At 35.8% G+C, this 18,181-nt stretch overlaps 1 protein-coding gene across 6 annotated transcripts in view; it reads right to left on the bottom strand.

Annotated features, from left to right (window-relative positions):
• SPAG16 (sperm associated antigen 16) overlaps positions 1-18,181 on the bottom strand; it is a 1,246,090-nt gene that overhangs the window by 320,687 nt on the left and 907,222 nt on the right. For all 6 annotated transcript variants that reach the window (XM_072617486.1, XM_072617488.1, XM_072617489.1 and 3 more), the window contains one exon: positions 9,839-9,965. In XM_072617486.1, the coding sequence (XP_072473587.1) occupies positions 9,839-9,965 (127 nt within the window). The remainder of the gene's footprint in view (positions 1-9,838; positions 9,966-18,181) is intronic.

The raw sequence follows: 18,181 nt of genomic DNA, 5'->3' as shown, positions 1-18,181 counted from the left end.
ACCTTCCTGTACCTTAGTTTATTCATTTGTCAGATGAGCGACTTGGATTTATTATCTCTAAGGTTCTTTCCAGCTCTAAACTTATGACCCTGGGTCAGTCATTAACCCAGTCTGCCTCAGCTTTCTCATCTATAAAATGAGCTGGAGAAGGAAATGGCAAACCACTCCAGTATCTTTGCCACAAAAACTGCAAATGGGGTCAGGAAGAATCAGACACCACTGAGCAGCAACACTTAGTACCTATGTAACTTGATTTTTTCTCTACGGTAAATTCTTTATTCTTACACATACACAGTGTTTTTGAGACATCAGTCCATTTAATTGAACACAGTCTTGAAGAAGAATCTCTTCTACTTTGTTCTACAATCTTAGATAAGGAAGGATCCACTACTTTCCAAGAACGGCTACTCCACACTTGTGAAGTTGTACTTGTTAACAAGAGTTTTTTGAAATCAAACCTAAGTTTTCCTTTTCACAATATCTGCCAATTATACCTTTCTCAGTAATCAAGCAGAAGAAGTTGAAAACTTCTATAAACAGCTTGGTATATTTGAAGACACCTATTATATCTTACTCCCTTTAGTATTTTCATATTTCATCTTTTTTCTACATTGGATCAGCCCAAACTATTACTTGGCATGGAATTTATTTCCCTTTGTCTTTAAATTCAGTTGGGAAATGGCATTTTTACTAGGTTGGTAGATGTTGATAGAATGCTGACATTTTTCATTTTATTAGGAATTATAGTTAACTTTGAACTGAGAGGAGACAGATTTTTTTGTCCTTGTTATACCACTAAATAATGGGGTGACTCAGGTCAAGAATATTAATGATAGATTAGAAGTTGCTAGAGGGCAGACATTATACCTTATATGTGATTGTAGGTTTCATAGGATCAATTGAAACCTTTGCAAATAGTGGATGCTCAATAAATACCTGTTAAATAGAAGGATGGACTTAACCTCATTGACTGATTCTTTTTCCTCTTTGAAACAATGACAGCCAGTACTTGTATGGTATTTTAAGGCACAGCACAGCACTTTAGGTATATTTTCTCATTCAAGCCTCACAAGAATCTTGAGAAGTATATGCCATTATTGTCCGCATTTTTCAGATAAGCAAATGAAATATGAGAAAAGGTCGCTGATTTGCCCAGTCTCCCCTAGCTATTAACTGTCTGAGGCAGCATTCAAAGTCAGAGCTTCCTTCCTCTTATTCCAGTATTCTATCCACTCCACTGGGCCAGCAGATCATGAATGCTCTTTGTATCTCTAATTTTCATGATCCTATATTGTTGGATGCAAATTGAAAGCTGAAATATTTTACTATGGTAAGAATAACTTGTAATTATGTTGTGATTTATCGTTTATGAAAAATGCTACATATTAGCTCTGATTCTCACAAAAGCCCCATAAAACACAAAAAAATGTTGCTATGGAATTTTTTGCAGAGCAGTAAACTGAGTCTCAAGAGCTTAAGTAACATGCCTGAAGTCACATGGTCAATATGTAGCAGAGATCGATTTTTAGTCCAAGTCTTCAGATACCAAATCCAGTAGTTTTTCTATTTTTTTTTTTTTTTACCACACTCAAGTCACCAAGCTCTACTTTACCAATTAGAATAATATTGTAGGAAACTGAATCAAATATTCTGAGGCATATTTATGTGTTCATATCCATTTTGTATAAACATATTCAATCAATATATGCAAAGATTTATGGAAAGACACATCAATTCTGTAATGTCATAGAATTTTAATGTTGGAAGGAAAGGACTTTAAATTTCATTTAGCTTAAAGCTACCTTTTCATAGATGAGAAAATTGGGGCCCTGGTTGCTCAGATCAAGGAAGGGACTGCCACGATTGACACCCTAATTTCCTGACCCTTAGGCCACTTTTGTTTCAGCTGCTGCATGCTTTAGGGATAGAACGACCCAACGTGTAATTGATGGAGTCTTAGGAATGAGACTCCAAAGTGTTGGCTTCACTATTCTTGCCGCATTAAGCCCAGACATGGCAAACATTACAGCTACATTATGAAGCTCTGCAATTGTTTTGCCTTTGGAATACAGATTTGGCAATTAACATGGTATATTCATATGCAGTTTGTTCATTTCTAAGTTAGTTTTCACTTTCTGGTTTTTTTCCAATTATTTTCATAAATCAATATTATTTATACTAATTCTGCTTGAAAGAAAATGTTCCTATAAATATGCACAGTAGACTTGTGTAATCTTGTAATTTCTTCTCACTGTGTTTAACCTTGCTTGTCTCATTTTTTACTTATCCCATGTTAAATATCTAGCAAAAGAGTTTGTTTTAAAATTTGCTCTTTCACCATTAATAATTCTTCCCCTTTATTTTCCCGCTTCCCTACCATCCAGTAGTCTCACTACTTATTAAAGGAAGTCATCTAACTTACATTTCAAATTAGTACCATCTTTTTCAATGCCCAACAATCAATAAGATGTTATTTAATTAGTTAAGCTAATAAAATCATTATAAATAAATAAAAAAATTTCTTGAGGCCATAATGAAAGAAATGCAAAGATATTAATGAAGAAGAATTGACATTTGGCAACTGATTTAGATATGGGGAGGAAGGAAAAGGAGAGTTCAAAGGGACAGCAGCAATGACCTGGGAAGTTGGGAGAACAGTAGTGTAAGTTAGGAAGGAAAGTGGTCTCCCCCAAAATTTGATCACATACCATTATTAGGGAAAATATTAAGCTAATCTTCTAATGTGTATATATTTATGTGAAAACTATGTACTCATGCTTTTATATTAATGCTTCCATGTTATGAAGTTTATACAAAATAGGAATTAAACAAGACTGAGCTATAGTTGAAATAGCACTTGATCCTCTAGCCAATAGGGAACTGCTGGAGTATGCTGAGCAGAGAGGTGACATGGTCAGACCTGTGCTTTAGAAAAATCTCTTTGGTTGCTCTGTGGCAGGTGGATTCGAAAGGGGAGAGACAGAGACAGAGAAATAAATTAAGAGGCTATTGTAATAGTTTAGGTAAGAGGTGCTGAGGACCTGAACTGGGATGGTGGCTACGTGAATAGGTAGGAAATGGATAAGAGATATGGAGATAGAAATGACAGGATTGGCAATTGACTGAATATGTGGGGTGAGGGAAAGTAAAGACAGTGAGGTGGTACTAAACATGAGAACCTGAGTGACTGAAAGGATGATGGTGTCCTCAAATAGCAGAGTCCGGAATAGAAGTAGATTGAGGGAAAAAATAATGTAATAAGTTGAGTGACGCACATTTCAATTCATTCATGATAGCTCATACTATATTATTCTCTGTTATATCAAAACCGAAAATGAGTCTAGAGAAAATGCTCTTATTTACTAGGACTGTCATGGAAGCATAGAATGATCTCTGAAGACCACTGCTACAGCCACAATATAGTTTTGGGGAAAACAGTAGGTCGCAGAAATGTTTGGTGGGGTGAGGGGAAGAATTTTCCAAATGGAACCTGCTGTGACTACCCTGTAATGGTTAGTCATACTTGGGTTTGGACTGCTCTGAGAGCTAACTCCCAGTGTGGAACTGTTAAGTATGTTAATATTCACAGTGGGGAGATGGGGTGGATTTGGAAGTGTTGGAGGATAAAGACAGCTATAGGGGTGTTGGAGACATGTCTAACAATTGGCTGTTATGGGGAGTGGTGAGATGCTATCCATATTTCAACTCTCTGATCATTTACGGTTGGCTCAGACGAAAGCCACCCTAGGTGACTCCAGAATCCCAGCTTGGAGACCAGTGACCTAGATTACAGTAACTTTAAGGTTTTGACAGGACATTCAGATCAAGGAGTCCAGCACATAACAACAAGAGTGGCTACTACTTAAGCAGTACTTCAAGGTTTGTAAAGTATTATGTATGTATGTGTGTGTGTGTGTGTGTGTGTGTGTATAAAATTTCATTTGATCCTGAAAAAGACCCTGTGAAGTATATTCATTTTATAGAAAAGAAAACAGATGCTGGAATAGGTTAAGTGAGATGCCCAGGGTCACACATTTATTAAGTGCCCGAGGAAGGACTTTTATTGAGGTTTTCCCAGTCCACTCTGGATGGCTAGGTAGTTGCCAATATGTTCTTGGAGTTCAATAAGGAGAAATCTTAAGGTCAGAGAAATAGATTTGAGAGCCATCTGAGCAGAGATGACAGTTTCACTTATAAAAAAGATAAAAACATTAAGAAAAGGTAGAGAGAGTAGGTAGGTGAGGACAAAACTTTCAAGTATTACTACATTTAGGGGAAAGAAAGAAATTAGAGAGGAGATAGAATGATTAGAGAAGTAAGAGGAAACTCAGGAGAGTACCAAGGGAAAAGGGACTTCTGAGGAGAGAGGGGGCAGACATCAGATGCTACAGGATGGGTCCAGGATCAGGATGTCTAGCGCCTCAGAAAATCCGCTGTTTCCAACGTAGCAAACATTAGCAATGAGCTAGAATTGGCACAGAATAACAGGTCAGAGTTCGAAGAGGACTCAGAGTCAGTCAATGTGAATCTATTAAGCACCTACTACGTGCCAGTCACTGTTAAGTGCTATGGATGCAAAGAAAGTCAAGATCCCTGCCTTCAAGGCACTCACAGTCTAATGGGTGAGTCAATAGGCAAATAACCACGTGCATTCCAGAATTATTCAGTGTAAATAGAATGCAATATTTTATGGAAATGAAAGTGTGGGAAGTGGTGAAAGACTCCTACATAAGGGGAAGTTTGACCTATCTTCAAGGTAGCAAGGAAAGCCAGGAGGTAGAGGTGAGGAAGCAGAGCATTCCAGGTAGAATTTTATAGTCCTCACAATCTTACCTCCTTAAAATTGGTTTTTCTAAAATTTAGAGTACTTGTCATATAGTGGTCATTTTTCCTCTCCTCTATCAAAATTTAAAGCTGGGAATGGACACTTACTGGATGTGGCTTTCATAATTTTCATTTCAAACACCAGTTTCTTCTGGTTGGTAAGTATCAGATGCAGAATAATAGTTGCCCTCCTTAATTGGTTCTTCTGTCTTTTGGAGGATTGAATTATCATTAAGGCAAGTAAAGACTTTGTTAATAGCTCTGCAGTAAGCAGGGAGATAATTCAAGCAGATGCCCAAACAACTGAAAATTTCCCCAAAATACAGTAAGATGCTGCTGTATCAGACTTGCGACCTACAGCCAATTCTGCTATCACACTTTCTTGAAATCACAAACTTGTTCCAATGTGATTGATACATTACGGAACAATTGGAGGATAACAAGCATTTCACATTTGCTTATGTGCCATTTCATTCACAGGAAAAAGTGAAAATGTAGTAAAGTGGTATGTATGTATATGTGCATGTACCTGTATATCCTGAGTTGAATATATATGTATATGTATGTGCACATCATCCATGTGAATACATATGTACTTATTCAACATCCCAAACTGAATGAGTCTTAGAGTGTGTAGGCATATATGTATGTGTATATACACATACATGTGTGTATATATGTATATGTATGTGTATGTGTGCATGTAATCACTAAAAATCACTGCGTTCTGCAAAGTTGCACAATAACAACCACTGGGCTTATGAGGAAAATGGTGTTAGGGACACAACACTTAAGAAATTAATCAATAAAACTTTAGAAAAAAAAGATAAAAATAAAGATGTTGGCATAGTTTTATACATATGAAATGGTTAAGAAAAACATAAACATTATAATAAATAATGGTATTATCCAAAGTATTGGCCGTTACTCAGGCTGCCCCAGGTTCCAACAAGGCTTGGACCAATTGAGGACTGAGGGTAAAAGGGCAGCCTCGCTGGGCCACAATTCTAGGACTCATTCAATTTGGATATACATCATATATAATTAATTACATTATCCCACAATTATATATGTTATATAATTATATAGTATTATAGAAATTTATTATATGTGTGCAGTGTTCATATCTATGTGTATATGTATATATGTGTGTATATACATATGGATGGATGTATCATGTGGGTATGTGTGTGTGCTGGGCCACAAACTTAGGACTCATTCAGTTTGGGATATACACACATACACATGTATCTATGAACAAAAATATACATATACATACATACACACCCATATACATATACATATATATGGGAGATATATAGATTTATATATATATCTCCCAAATTGGAGATATATTTGGTACATACATACATGCTTATTCAACATCCCAAACTGAATGAATCCCAGAGCTGTGGCCCAGCCAGGCTGCCCTCTCACCCTTAGGCCTCAGCTTTGCCAGTTCCACCCTGTTGGACTCTTGGGCAGCCTGAGCAGCAGCTGATGCTACGGAGAGCGTCACTATTTACTGAACTATTTCTGCATTGTTTGGCATTCACTACGTACAAAGCAGTACTACCATTTTTATTAAGTTCCTACTTTAAAAATGTTTGATTGGTGAATTTTCTGAGCATTATGTTCCTAACCCCATTTACCCAGTAATCCCTGTGGTTGTTATTGTGCAATTTTGCAGAGCACAGTGATTTTTAGGAAAACCTATGCTGTGTTACTGCAACACTTTCAAAATCTTCATCTGCTTCGTCTCTCTGCCTAGATGCTATAAAATGTATTTCAATAAATATGTGGCTTCTCTTTCTGCCTCCAGGGATCTTAACCCAATTGCTCACCTCCATGTTTTCCTTCCTGGTTTCTTCATTTCCCTCACACGAATATACCTTATTAACACGCTGTGCTAACAGCACACCCTCTTCTTTGCCTTCCTTTACCTATACTGTTTGCGTGAAAATGGTATGCCCTTCCAGAACCATACTCTAGTCATGGGCTTCATCCCACAAACCTAATCTAATCCCATATATTTAAATCTTCTATGAATTTCTAGGGACATAAAAACAAAATAAAAGTGTCCCTGCACTTGATGGGCTTCCACTCTAATATTAGATTCAACAAGTTATTACACGGAAAATATGTGATACATGTAGAAAAAAAAGTAAATAAATAAATAATGAATTTACCATCACGGAGAGGAATCAGGATGGGTTTCTTGTAGGAGATGTCACTTGAGCTGAATCTTAAAGGACAGTAGGGTGTTAAGTGGCAGTGGTGATAATGGAGAGCATGGAGGATATGAAAGATGATCTGTGCAAAGGCATGGAGGTGAGAAATGTGAGATTTAAAGTTGTGTATAGGAAAAATAAAGTAGGATAGTTTAACTGGAGCATAGAGTAAGGTTCAATATGTAATCCACATAAAAAAATGTCTTGAGAGAGAATATGAAGAACCTTAAATGCCAAACAGAAGGTTATATTTGTTTTAGAGGCAATAGGGAGTCATTGGGGCTTCAGGAGCAAAGGAATGACATTGTTAGACCTGTGCTTTTGGAATTTCAATTTGGCAGTCGTTTGAAGAATGGATTGTAGAGGGGAGATATCAAATGCAGAGAAAGCAATTAGAATTCCAGATTAGAAGTGAAGAGGGCCTGAACTAGGGTCATTGTGCTATAAACAGAAGGAAGAGATGAGAGGTGTTGACACTAGACTGGATATAGGCAGTGAAGGACAGGAGTTGAGGATAACTCTTAGGTTGTGAATGTAAGTATACAAAGACAAAATGAAAAATAATTCCTGACCTCAAAAAGCTTTTGGTCTACTGGCAGGACATACACAACATACACTGGTAAGTACATACAGGAAAATTTGAGGTAGGAGGAGAGACATAACAGCTAAGGGAATGAAGAAAGACTTCTTTTGAAGATGGCATATAAGGTAGTCCTTGAAAAATAGAAATAAATAGGGACTCTAAGCAATAGAGGAAAGGAGAAAGCACATTGTTAATCTGGAGATCAATCTATGCAAAGACACTGAGGCAGAAATGAAATGGTAAATTTGAATAATGCAGGATTTTAATGATAAATTAACATGGGTGCTAGAACTTCCTTCAGCTTCTTCAGCTTTGGGTATGTGGTTCTTGGCTTCCATACTCTGCTTATAAATGAGTTAGAGAATATAGATGAATCAAGAGGAGAGAGAGGGTTTCAGGTGGCCCAGTATTCATATAACATTATTCTCCACTATGACAATAAGGTATAAATACATGTATAAATATTTTGCCTAAAGGTCTGGGTATCTTCATGGTTAAAATTCTATGATATGACAGCAAATTAAAGGTAATGAAGTGATGAATTAAAAAGTATATAACTACGAAAATTCAAACAATTTTCATATACATCTACTACATTGCATGAAAGGGCAAAGATGAAGAAGAGCTATGGACTGTAAACATTATGGGATTTATATAATAGGTCATTTAATTCTACATGTTATACATACATACATTCATACATACATACATACACATCCTCTTTCCACACACAAGTGCACATATATTCACACACTTGCACATATACATACATTTGATTCAGCGTGCATCAATTTTTTAAAGAAATGAATTGTCTTACGAAAATTACTAAAAAGTCATCTCTGACATCGACATAGCTATCAGTATCTCACGTTCTGAAACCATTCAGTTATTATTATATAAATTATTTGCATGTTGGATTGAAAAGTTAAGCTCTTAGTTAAATATGCAAGGTATTTACAGAGAAATGAGAATGTTTCTACAAGCAAAGAAAAATTGTCTCGAGTCATTATACAGCATATAGCCACATTTCTTACACTGAAGAACCAAGATGAGCAAATCCTAATGGAAGAAAGTGATTAATTTTAATCATGGGTCTATTTCTGTCTTACTATCTGTCCATATCCTATGTTTATGTTTTTCTCTTCAAAGTGGGTTTCTTTCCTATCCTCTGATCTGATCTGCTTATAAACCTTTGGCAAAACTCCATATGATCACTATGAAGCCTAGAAGGTCTCAGAGTACAGAGGCCCTGCATTCCACAGGATCTGTCATAATTCTTTCTTTGTCAAAAAGTATTGCTAAATATTGAGTTACTGTAATGCTGATCCAGTACTTACAACCACATTCATGAGCAATTACATTCATATCATGGTATCAAGTACCATATAATCATCATTAATAATTCCAGAAATTCCACTGAAAAAAGCCATAGATAATTGGGACTATACAACATAATCGTTATTAAATGAATCCAAAGGCAGTAAGAATTTGTTGATACAAAAGCTCTAATGATGTAAGCAGTGAAGATACACATTAGCAAGTCTACATTTATATACACAAGGTGGCAAAAAATCAAGTTGTTTTAAGTACATAAACAGGTAAAATTTAAAATGAATTCTCTGTATGTGAACTTACATTTCCATAAAAATATGATAAACAATGGCATACATTTCAATCCTGACCTTTCAACCATTGTTTGGCCAAAGGGCCTTGGTACCCTTTAGAAAATTTCTCTTTATGCATACTAGGTAAACATAGTGGCAAATATTCATGCCTTCCATTTAGCATCCTATCCCACATCATCATTATCATTATCATCACCACCATCATCACTTCTCTCTCTATAAAACATATATAAATATCATAAAGATATGCATATGAATATAATGTATGCACATAAATAGTACATTATACAACCTATAACCATATTTCTTGTTCTGAAGAACTAAGATGAGCAGATACTGATGGAAGAAAATGATTCATTCTAACTATATATGTGTACATAGATGCAAATATATACACGTATTATATATACATATACATACATATGTGTATAACCACACAACAAAAGATGATGTGAATTTCCAAAGGAACCATGAGTGGGATCAATGAGAGAGAGGGATGAAACTGGTACATAAAGTTCTTCAAAATCAAATCCTTAAATTTTAGCTTTATCTCAAAGAAGGAGAAAAGATCATACCTGTTGAATCAAAGGCTACCTCATTGCCTGGGCTTGGGCCTATATCAATAGATACCATTGGTAGAAGTTTCCGAAAGTCCCATATTTTTGTCACACCACAAGTGTCACAGGATGCAATCATGTGGCCCTTCAAAGCGTAAGAGAAAAAAAGTTATTCACTCTACTTCAGAAAAATTGTACTACTATGGATCATATTTTTCATCTACATACTAAATTTTAGAAAAAAAATCACAGTGACTGACAAAGTTACTGACCTCCCTAGATCTTAGTTTTCCTCATCTGTAGAATGAGCATATTGGATATCTGATGTCCCTTCCATATATATGGCCAAAGAATCCCTAGTACCTAAAACACTGACTACAGTTTGCTTTTTCTTAAATTACAAAGGGATCATTCAGTTTAAACACATAGAAACTTGTATTAAGTTTCAGGAGAAAATCTCTCAACAGATTGAGTTTTAGGCGAATCCTCCCCTAGCCCCTACTAATTTTGATAATGCCAAAACATCAAAGAGTTCATTTTTAGATGAAATTGATGACAGCAAACACCATTTCTAAAAATGTAGATGAAATGTCTAAGGCTTTTCTCAAGTTCTTAGCAATTTCTCTGGTTCCTGACTTTGTCAATCACTAAGCATGGTACTGACAATTGTAAAGGGGCTAGATGATACAGACAGTACTGACTCACCATGGAGCAGCTGATAGACCAGGAAGAAACCTATGCAGAGAGGTGGCATGCACTGAAACAGCTACAACTATAAAGAAAAGTACTTGAAAAGGCCACAGAACTATGGAAATAGGAAGGACAAAAGGGGGTGGGTTGGAAGGACACCTGTGTTTACTAATGTGACTAGATGGAGTGGATCCCAGTGAGAATAATGATGAACTGACTATCGTTTATTTTTAAATTCTGTAACTGTTGTCACCGCCAAAACAATGGCCTTGTCACGAATCTAATAAATGTGATGCTTAATCTTTTTATGACTTAAAAGGAACATGGAGAACTTGGCCCATCTTCAAGTATACGAGCAGGTGTTCTTGTGATACTGAGGAGATGTTCTCTAAAGCCAGAAAGCATAAATAGAAAGAGTATAAAATAATAAAAAGGGAATATATAAATATACATTTATATATAAGTAATGCAAAGATGATAATTAATAAATATAATAAAATATAACAAAAATTAAATTATTAAAAATATAAAATAATATAAAGGGAATATATAATATATATTTATATATAAAGAACATAAAATAAAATAAAGGGAAAGAATAAATGACAAACTCTGGCGCAGGAGATATTGGTGAGAAATTCCAAATAATCTTTTGAATCTAAGGATTATGAGAAACTAGAAGGTACTTTTTGAACTGTGGGAGTAGGGAGAAAGCAGCAGCTCTAATGAGTGTATCAGCATCTTCCTGACTCAAAGGCTATCTACCTAAAGTAAACAGAGGCAGATATAGCCAGAGCATCTGGACTGGTGTTCCCAATTTCATCCTAGTGCTGTGATGCTTTTTTGACAGCAGAGTGAGAACAGAAGAGCCATGTAAGGCCTAATTGGGGTGAAACTACAGATGATTTGCATTCCTGGGTGGTTTTGCCTGTGTATGTGTATTTTTTCCATATTATGCATGCCCTTGGGAAAGACTGATGGGATGTAGCAAGCTGCCTAAGCAAAATACCTCGAGGGTCTGGGTAGTGATCACTCTATGTCATGAGACTAGTGATAATAATGTTCCTGACATGGTTAGTGTCCTTCTCAAGAGTCTCAGAGAAACACCATGATTCTGGAGTGAATCTATACTATAACCATCGAGTGTCCAATGGAAGTCATTCATAGGGTTAACCATACTATAACTATACTTCCAATGGAAGTCATTCATAGGGTTAACCATACTATAACTATACTTCCAATGGAAGTCATTCATAGGGTTAACCATACTATAACTATACTTCCAATGGAAGTCATTCATAGGGTTGAATGATGATGGTGAAACAGTGGTTCCATCAGTACCTCAGGTTGAAGTTGCACTGCCCCTGTGTAAATCTGACCTCATTTTCTCATTCTTTGTTCCAAAGGTGTCAGGAGCTGACTGCACTAGCCTCAGACATTTTCAGTGGACTCTGTTAGAGCATCCTATATGCTTACTAAACAGTGGCAACGAGGCATTATCCACTGGATAAGCCAATTCTTCTAATGGAGGGTGAAAGTCATGTCTTGAGGGACTGCTAGAGTTTTCAGTGTATTTGCTATATTTTATTTATACTTTAGAATGTTATGAAGTCACAAAAATTTTGTGGAGCCATAAAGAATTGAATAGTTCCCTAGAACAATCAACCACATCTCAACTGTTCTGTTGTAAGGCAGTTTCTTCAGGAGAATATATGTCTGTAAGTCCTTAGGGAGATGTTCTTACCTAAGCATCTGCAAATTTAAGAGAAAAATTTGATAATTGAGCTTCAGGATAATTAGTTTCCTTTTTAATCATATGTATTTTATTTTACTCCTTCAAAACATTGTGAGAAAGGGTCAGTAGGCTTCACCAGACCAAAAGGCTCCGTGACACAAAAGAAGGTTAAAAAAATCCCTTGTACTACCAGATAATTTCCTTTCTTCCTACTGCTCTGCTTAGTATATATACAGCTTACCTAAAAATTTACTTACATGCATATGCTCCACATCTTATTGTCATGACAACATTGAAACCAAGCTTTCAAATATCCGTATCTTGGACTGTGGGTCCTCAGAGAATAATCTGCTGTGTTAATTTGAATGTGAGAATAACCACTGATAGTGTTTTTTGAGAAATGCCACTAAGTATGGATCATTTTCCCTTTAAATGTTTCCTTTAAAGTATTTCAGGGGAGGAGGGAAAGAGTTGATTTGAATGTTAAGAAATTAGTACAGTGTTTGCATGTGAATGTTAACTACATGCCACTTGATGAGAACTTAAGATGGTGATAGTGATAATTGATTATAAAGATCGTACTTTACATTTGTATAGCACTTTGCATTCTCAGAATGCTTTCCCATGCATCAATTCATCTGATCCTTTTCAACAACCCTATTAAAATAGTCCACACAAGTAGAATTATTCCCATTTTTCAGGTAAGAGAATTGAAGTTTGGAGAGAGTAAATTAAATGTCTAAAGTTACTTGCTCCAAAATGATAATCATCTAAATATGGGTCAAAGTTTATACCTAAGTACATGTCATGTTATTCCACTTTCATACCCTATTGGCGAATTTTTGGAATTCTAATGTTACTGAAAAAGTATTGTCCCTAGGGTCTGGGTGACCTTGTGCAAGTCATAATCTCTCTAGGTCTGTTTCATCTACAAAATGAAGGGGCTGGATTTGATGAACTCTATGATTCTATTTAGTTTTAACATTCTAGGATACTGTGCATAAAGAAAAAAAAACACAACAACCTTGTGGGGTCATCGAGCAAATGGCAGAGGTATTAAAACCTAGAAATTTCAATTGCTTTCAATATGTGGAGGTAATGACCTGCAACTCAGTATTAAGGTATAACTATAATAAAAATGTTTAGGCTCATTAGAAGGAATATTAGCATTTCCAAACATTTTTAGTATTGATGCATTAAAGAGAGTCCCTCAGGCTGTGTCTGAGCAGCAGTAGAGAACCAAACATATTGCACCATATCTCAGACCTATGGAGGTCTCCTAGACACCCATCTGGGGAGAGAAGATAAAAGTGCTAGGTGGGAAAGCAGAAACTAAAGGTAGAGACATTCAAGACATGAAGGAAACAGAACAGGTGAATACATGAGGGACAAAGGATCCCTTCAGGGAGGAGGCATTGGAGAAATGCATAGAGGAGCTTCAGAGACCTCACCTAGCCACACTCCTGGGGATACCATTTACTGAGTGATAAATGGCAAGTGACCATGTTTTATGAGATGGGCCTGGGCTCTGGCAAAAGTGTGGCAGAGATCCTTGTTAGAGCCCTCAAATTTTTTCAGATATGATTTAGAATTCCTCATTTTCCAAATAATCCTTTTTAGCGCAATGTTCTTAAAATAAGTTAAAAGTCACGAGTATACCAAAAAGTGGCTACAGTTTCATAAGATCATTAATTTAGGACATTGACGGACCATAGAGAACTTTGAGTCCAAGTCCTCTATTTTAGGTAAAACAGGCCCAGAAAAGTTAGAACTTGTTAAGGTCTCATACATATTGAACAGAAGAGCCAGGATCTGAACCCAGGTCCTAAGACATCAAATATTAAATTTTATATTAATATTAAATTAAATATTAAAATATGATATAAATACCAGCTGTAAGCCACCTTTCTTTGTAGGAATTCTTTCTAATTCTCTTTCATGAAGTGAAGGCACTATTTGAACTCTGTAGCTTCATAACTTTTTGAGAAAGAAGGAAAAGTAATAAAGTAATCATTTTTCAGAAGTGAGGTGAACTGAAGAGAAGGCTCTCGGAAACTTGCACTGTTACAGACTTTAATTTTTTTTTTTAAAGAAGTGGACTTTCTCTATCAAGATGAACAAATGGTCACAAAAATGTTTGACTGTTATGCTATGCTCCGTTGACCCCAGTCAAAGTTGTGCAAAGAGGTCCTCTTCCAAGCTACTTCCCCAAGAAATGTCTTTATTTCATTCCCTATCATGCCTCCTCTAAGGGAGGGTTTCACCAATTACAGTTCTTTTTCTATGCAATATTGCTATTGATATCATATGATTGATCAAAATCAGGATTTTGTAAAATCTGAAATGGTCTTTGGGAAGTGGGAAATATTCTATATTTAGTTAGCAAACAGACTATTTTATTGGGGTTTAAAGATGGGGAGTTTAAATGATTATTCACAATGACTATAACAATTTAAATGGAGAAAAACCTGAATGCTATAGCTCTGATGCCCAAATGTGACCCCAGAGAAGAGATAAGAATGCACCAACTGCCTCTCTTCTGTGCAGAGGTAGGGGACAAGGGGCGTGAAAAACTGCGTAAACGGTCAGACTCAAGTGATGTGTTATTTGGTTCTACTAAACTACCTTTATTCCCCTCTTTTTTATTAGTTGTTAAAAGGGAGGGGTATTTGAGTGGAAAACAAGAGGGATATATTCAGAAATGAAGATGGCAGAGAAAAATATGTAAAATATTTAAAAAGAATATATATGTACAATTTGTGTATCTGTGTATGGGTGTATATATGTATGTATACACATACACAGAAAGAGAAAAAGAGAAAGATTTAGTTGCTTAAATCCTCCATGAAAATAAGTAAATGTCTCATTGTTATATAGAAGCGACTTTGGGTTCTGAAAGATAATGCCAGAAAAGAATTCATTTTTTTCAGGTCTAACTTGGACAGAAAGACTTCAAGTATGGTTTAAGTGACAGATGCTATGCCTATACTTTGAGTGCAAACCTAGATGTATTCAGAGAGGTTCATTACTGAAAAGCTGGCAGTAGGTGTCAGACATTGGGCCTCTACATTCCCAGTGAACTTCAATCAAATTAAAATGTAGCTGAAAAATATTTAACAAAACAAATAAAAATGCACATGGATAATGTTTATACGTAGTTTTCTAAGTTTGCCAGGATCCTTATGAGCAGGTTAGCATAGCCTCTGGTTCTATTTGAATTTGTCCTCACTGATACAGACTATATATGTCAGGGCATAGAGCACTTGCAGTTTGTGTTAGTAGATGGAGTACCCATAAAGATGAATTTATAAATCCTTATAAATATTAACATGTATTTGGAAAGAAGAACTTCGCCTTTGCCACATTTTCTTGCTGTCCTTCACAAATATCTTGGTTACAACAAGGTAGAAATTTCAGTGTTATTTGTTGTCTTTGACTCTGGAAGATTCTTCTTGTCCAGTTAGGATTTACCATGGCCTCTCCTCTAGAGGATTGATTTTGAGAGACAGCTTTGGAGTTAGATTCACTTCAGGGAAAATCTGGGTTCAGACTAGTTAGGTTAAGCTACACCTAGAATGAATTCACACCCAAGGTTGATTACAGATCTGCTGTGACCTTCTAAAACTTTCCATAATTTGCTTGTTTTCCACATTGGAATGAATTCATATCCCTGGGCATGGGTTAAAACTATATCAACTTTAGGTCATAAAGAAAAAGGCACTATTCTATGAGTCATTCTTTTCTGTGTTATTAGAACTTTATTAGGGCAAAAAGACTTTTATGTTTACAAGAGTGGTCTAAAGGGATATGGAGTCCACAGGGTCTAAAAACAACATGGTCATCATATGTGTGCTAGAGAGTCCAGTCATAGACATGCTAGTCTATACCTTCCATTGTGTATAGAGTGCTATCCAAGTATTTTAGGAGATTGTAGTGGGAAAAGGTAGGGAGATACCAAGAGATAGTCCGTGTCCTCAAGGAACTTGTAACTTGATTATTGAAGCAGAACATATGATTAGTTAAGAACAATGAAACAGAAACATATCAATCAATGTGTGGTAATTTACATACAATGCAAAAGTAATGAGACAGAGCAGACTGAGGGATTAAGTAGATCAAGCAGAGGATGGCTGTAATGAAAAAAAGTGTGAAAGTCATTCTAGTTTGCACATGGGGTCAGTATAGACAGAGGCAATATGGCGGAGTAGGTGGAATCCCGGACTTGGATTCAGGAAATTTTGCTTCCAACACTTGTTAGCTATATAACTAGGAGTACCTTAATCTCTTTAAATCATGACTTCCTTGTCTTCAAATTGGCAATACTAATAGCTGTAGTATATTCTTCAGAGCATTATTGTGAGGCTCAAATGAAATAATTATTACAAAGCATCTTAAAAACCTTAAAGCATCATATAAATATCCAAATATACTCATTGGGTTAAAAATTATGATTCTGGACCCCTAGGAACCAATAAGCTTTGATTTCTTTTATTGACAAGGGTGTTTGGGTAAGAGAGCATGGATGAATTCAGCCAAGCACATGTGTGCTACTTAAAGAAATTTCACAATGGAGATGCACTTTATCTGTAGAAACATCCTTGTCCCTGTCAGCAATGTTCTCCTATATGAAGGATGTTATTTCAAAAATAATATTCTACCAGGTATATGTATAACATACTAGAAGAGACCACCTTGGAATTTTAAAAAGATGAGTTAGATACAGGTGTTCTTAATTTGGGATCTGTGAACTTTAAAAACGTTTTGATAACTGTTTCAATATAATTGATTTCCTTTGTAATCATGTATTTTATCATATATGTTTAAAAATATTATTCTGATAAGGGATTCATAGCTTCATCCGATTTCCAAAAGATCTATGATATAAAAAAAAGTCAGGAAGCTCTCATTTAGAAGGTTATGTCAATTTTCTAATAATGAAGTGATGAAGGATGGGAGTAGGACAGAGTAAGGCTATAAAAAGGGATATAAAAGCCTACTAATACCTGTTGAGCAAGGTCAGAGATTATTTGGTGGTGGCAATTCATTCCTCCATCTAGATTACTAATCAAGATTCCTCGAGAGGGGGGATTAATCTTCATTTGCCCTTTATCATTTACTGCCTTGCTTTGGTAATGTTTACATGTGCATGTTGAAACACATACTTTATCTCACTACGTAGAATGAGTATGAACTCCAGGCAAGTTCTAACTATCACCAAACCATGTCTTGCTCATCTCTGCTTCCCCAATATCTAAAACAGTGTCTAGTACATAGGAGATATTCAACAGATATTAATGGATTGATTAATTTCCTAGGCATAGCCTAATGAACAAGGTAAGCATAGGTTGGTCAAACTTCATTTTACACTCAACACCATGTCCAGACAATGAACTTCTACAAGCATAAAGAATGGGGCCCAACAAAGCACTTGAAAACCTTTGTATTATAAGAAGAATTCTTACAACTATGTTTTATTCAAGGAGAAATGGAAATTACTAGCATGGTGTGTGAAACTAATGCATTCTGCCTCTGGCACTAAGCCTCTCCTAAAAGCTCTAAAGATATATTTTATAAATCTCATATGAGTTTCCTTCATTTTCATTCTCATTATTGGCATTAATTCAGATATTCATGTGTGAGATCTTTGTCTTCGCACTGACGTTTCCTTCTGATACGTTTGGTTATATTACAGCACCCTTTTTGTGACACAGGTACATAGCAACATATTGTAATGCCAGATCAGGAGACTATGATTTCTGAAATATGAATGAATAAGGCACAGAGATTTAAAGTTAAAACTAAAGCTTTGAATCCAATATCTGAAAAGTGAAGCTGCATTGAATTGGTTTTGCCTGCACCTCACTGTTTACTTCAATGGAGAAATTTCAATTCCATTGCTGGTCCTAATGGTAAATATTGAATCACGCAGCTTCTTT

Source organism: Notamacropus eugenii, chromosome 6 (genome assembly GCF_028372415.1).
Source record: "Notamacropus eugenii isolate mMacEug1 chromosome 6, mMacEug1.pri_v2, whole genome shotgun sequence".
In the NCBI taxonomy this organism is placed as follows: Eukaryota; Metazoa; Chordata; class Mammalia; order Diprotodontia; family Macropodidae; genus Notamacropus; species Notamacropus eugenii.
Note: the sequence above shows the minus strand (reverse complement) of the source record. Positions and strands in the feature narration are given on the sequence as shown.